The sequence below is a fragment of the Cricetulus griseus genome, chromosome 5, assembly GCF_003668045.3.
Source record: "Cricetulus griseus strain 17A/GY chromosome 5, alternate assembly CriGri-PICRH-1.0, whole genome shotgun sequence".
Taxonomy (NCBI): Eukaryota; Metazoa; Chordata; class Mammalia; order Rodentia; family Cricetidae; genus Cricetulus; species Cricetulus griseus.
Window position 1 is genome coordinate 178505274 of NC_048598.1, and position 3254 is coordinate 178508527.

Consider the following 3254-nt stretch of genomic DNA (forward strand, 5'->3'; position numbering starts at 1 on the left):
ACATTAAATCCATGGCACTGAAGACCAGGTAGCAGACTCCTTTCCTTCCTGTGGTAATCACACACAAGGAACCCATATATAGTTTGATGAAAACTAATGGCACAAATGCAAAGGATGTTAACTAACACAGCTCATACACAAACATATGCCATATATGTAAAAGCATTTTGTGATGTGTTTAGTATATCACAAGGAATACCCTCTGTACTGTTAATGTTTATTTAACACACACACACACACACACACACACACACACACACATATATATATATATATATATATGTATATATAATATATATATCATGTATAGTATAATGAGGATAAAAATTGTGTCTTGTGCATGTTAAACTTTCCCACCATGCTGTCTCCAGCCCAGTTTCAAAGCTATAATTTAATGTATACTTCACTATTCATCCATCTTTACATTAGTTCCCATTGAATTTTCAAATTGTAATGTTTAATTTTTAAACTTCTATGAACTTACTGTATAATATCTGGTAAGATAAGCGGTGAAGAGTTCATGTATAAAAAGAAAAAATAAGTTAAGGATGTTGAATCTTTTTATGAACAAATCATGAAAAGTATTTTAATGATATCATCGTCCTCACTGGTTCATTTTCTCTCAGAAATTTGCACCATTACCTGATGCCTCTAAGGCTCTCACACATCAGAGAATAATATATATCAGGAAGATATGCAAATACAGCCTCCCTCTGCTCATAAAACCAGCCCTGCTCTCACCCCTCAGGTCAGGCAGAGGACTCTAGCCCTGTCTTTCCACTCAGTGAGCAGCACTGAAAACATGACAATCAATATGGGATTGGGGCTGCACTGGGTTTTCTTTGTTGCTCTTTTAAAAGGTAGATAACACGGGATACTGAGTGTGTGAGGAGACATGAGTGAGAGAAGCAATAGACTTTGTGACAGTTTCTTCATCAGGATCCTCTCTGTTTGCAGGTGTCCACTGTGAGGTGCAGCTGGTTGAGTCTGGTGGAGGATTGGTGAAGCCTGCAGGGTCACTGAAACTCTCCTGTGCGGCCTCTGGATTCACATTCAGTAACTATTTCATTTACTGGATTCGCCAGTCTCCAGGGAAGGGACTGGAGTGGGTTGCTCACATAGAGACTAAAAGTTATAATTATGCAACCTATTATGCGGATTCGGTGAAAGGCAGATTCACCATCTCCAGAGATGATACCCAAAGCATGGCCTACCTGCAAATGAACAACCTGAGAACTGAGGACACGGCCATTTATTACTGTGCAAGCAACACTGTGAGGAGTCTGCAGTGTGAGCCCAGACAAAAATCTCCCTGCCGGGTTCCCATGACCAGCAGAGGGCGCTCAGCACACATAAAGCCTAGGTTCAGACATAATAGATTATTTTGTCCTGTTTTATTAGGGTGTCCTCTCCATCTGCTGGTTTTCTTGGGGATCCTTTCATAATTATAAACTCAGGAATTGATCAGCGCCTCTAAAAATTATGACTTCTGCTTCGACGAATATTCTTAAAAAAAAATGTCACCTAGTCCTCCCTGAAGAAAATGCAGAAAGTGTCTATGAGGGAAGAGTGATTCTCTGTGGTCACCAGGATTGCTGCTGGGGAAGCTCAGGATCCTCAGGTGGACTTTTCCCTCATACTGAAGTTACGGCCGACCCTCAGCTGAATAGTCTTAATAATTCTGAGGGAGCCAAGTGGAAGGGGAGCCAGGCTCAGTCACACTAAGCACCTTGAATTGTCCAACCCCTTCTCCTCCTCTAGAGGGCTGTACACATGAGGGTAAGAGGTGAAAGAATTGAATTTAATTAAAACATTTCCATTACTGCATTCATCACGGCATCTTCTGCCCTGTGTTGAATTAATAATTCTAGTTCTGACCACTGTGTACTTACTACAGAGCTCAGCTGCTCCTCTGGAGCTAAGGAATGGCTAACTCTGTGGTCGGGGCAGTGTCCTTCCTGTGTGCTTGTAATATGGGCTGAGTGGGGATCCCTGCAGCTCTGTTTCCTTCTCGGGAACTTTGACTGAAAAGGAGGGTAAGGGCTATGAAGTGCTGACTCCGGTTAGGATGGCTGTGTGTATGACAGAAACAGCACTCTGGGAGAAAGACTGTATGATGGGGACAAACACTAATTTGCATCAAGTATCACCACCCTGTCATAGGGCTACTAGAACAAGTCTTAGTTATCATATGAGCAGCAAGAGAGCCTTCCTGCCAGAATCTGTGCCATGGGTCAGGCGCCTTGCTTGCTCTTGGATAAGGTAACTCCTCAGAGTTCATCAATGTTCACCAGATAATGGCAGATAGAGAGGAGGTAATTGCATTGCAGAGGGAGGGAACCTCCATGTGGCTGAGCTTTTGGGAAAGGCAGCTGGTCCATGGGAGCCTGCAACCTTGATGAGCTGGTAAAGCCTTTCAACAGATCCCAGTGGGAATCAGTAATGGACAGGAGTGAGCTGCTGCCCATTACCAAGAATCTTGACCATAATGCAACCAAGAACCAGAGACAGTCACATCCTGAAGGCAGGACTGCCAGGTCATCACTGTCACACACACTCCTTATAGACCAGAAACAGCTCCGGGCCCGCGTGAGCGACGTCAGAGGTGTCCACGATCCCCCGGCCCCCGGCGCCCCGGCACCTACGCCGCGGCCACAGGGTCCGACCCGGCGGCGCGCGCCGCGCCAGAACCCTGGATATGCATAACTGTGATTCTAATATATTAAGAATGACTATGAAGACACTGACTGGGAACTTCTAATCTCTCCTCATCGATCTCCAAGAGACACAAAACAAACTTCCAAAGAGTGCAATCAGACATTCTGTTTTGGTGATGTTAGCTGAGCAGAGGCTCCTGAGAGGAGATGCTCACCTTTCCTATCATAGGTGTTTGGGCAGATCAGATGGGACATGTATTCTGGCACTTGGGACTCAGAATACTCCGGAGCCAAGGAACAGCACAGGTCATAGTAAACATAGCAGCTTACAGCCCTTCTCCAGGGAAGGCTTCCCCGGTGTATCAGCTCTGCTCAGGCAGGAGAGGGCTTCCCCACCGAAGTTGTTACAGTTCAGCTCTGCTCCCCGGAAGCAACTGTATGGTGAATTAAAATTCTGCTGTACTTATATGTTGGTGCCTAGCCCAACTGACATCAGAGATGCTTCATCCACTAACTTATGGAACCAGATGCAGACCCACTGAGCATCCAACACAAGAGGGGGGGAAGAAATGTTGGAGCCAGAGGGGTCAAAGACAC

General features: G+C 45.2%; 1 gene segment (V, D, J or C); it reads left to right on the forward strand.

The window, feature by feature from the left end:
- The first annotated feature begins 814 nt into the window (after positions 1-814).
- On the forward strand, positions 815-2706 carry LOC113836140. The segment is given in 3 exon segments: positions 815-860; positions 958-1290; positions 2567-2706. Coding segments are annotated over 3 exon segments (519 nt in total).
- Positions 2707-3254: the final 548 nt, after the last annotated feature.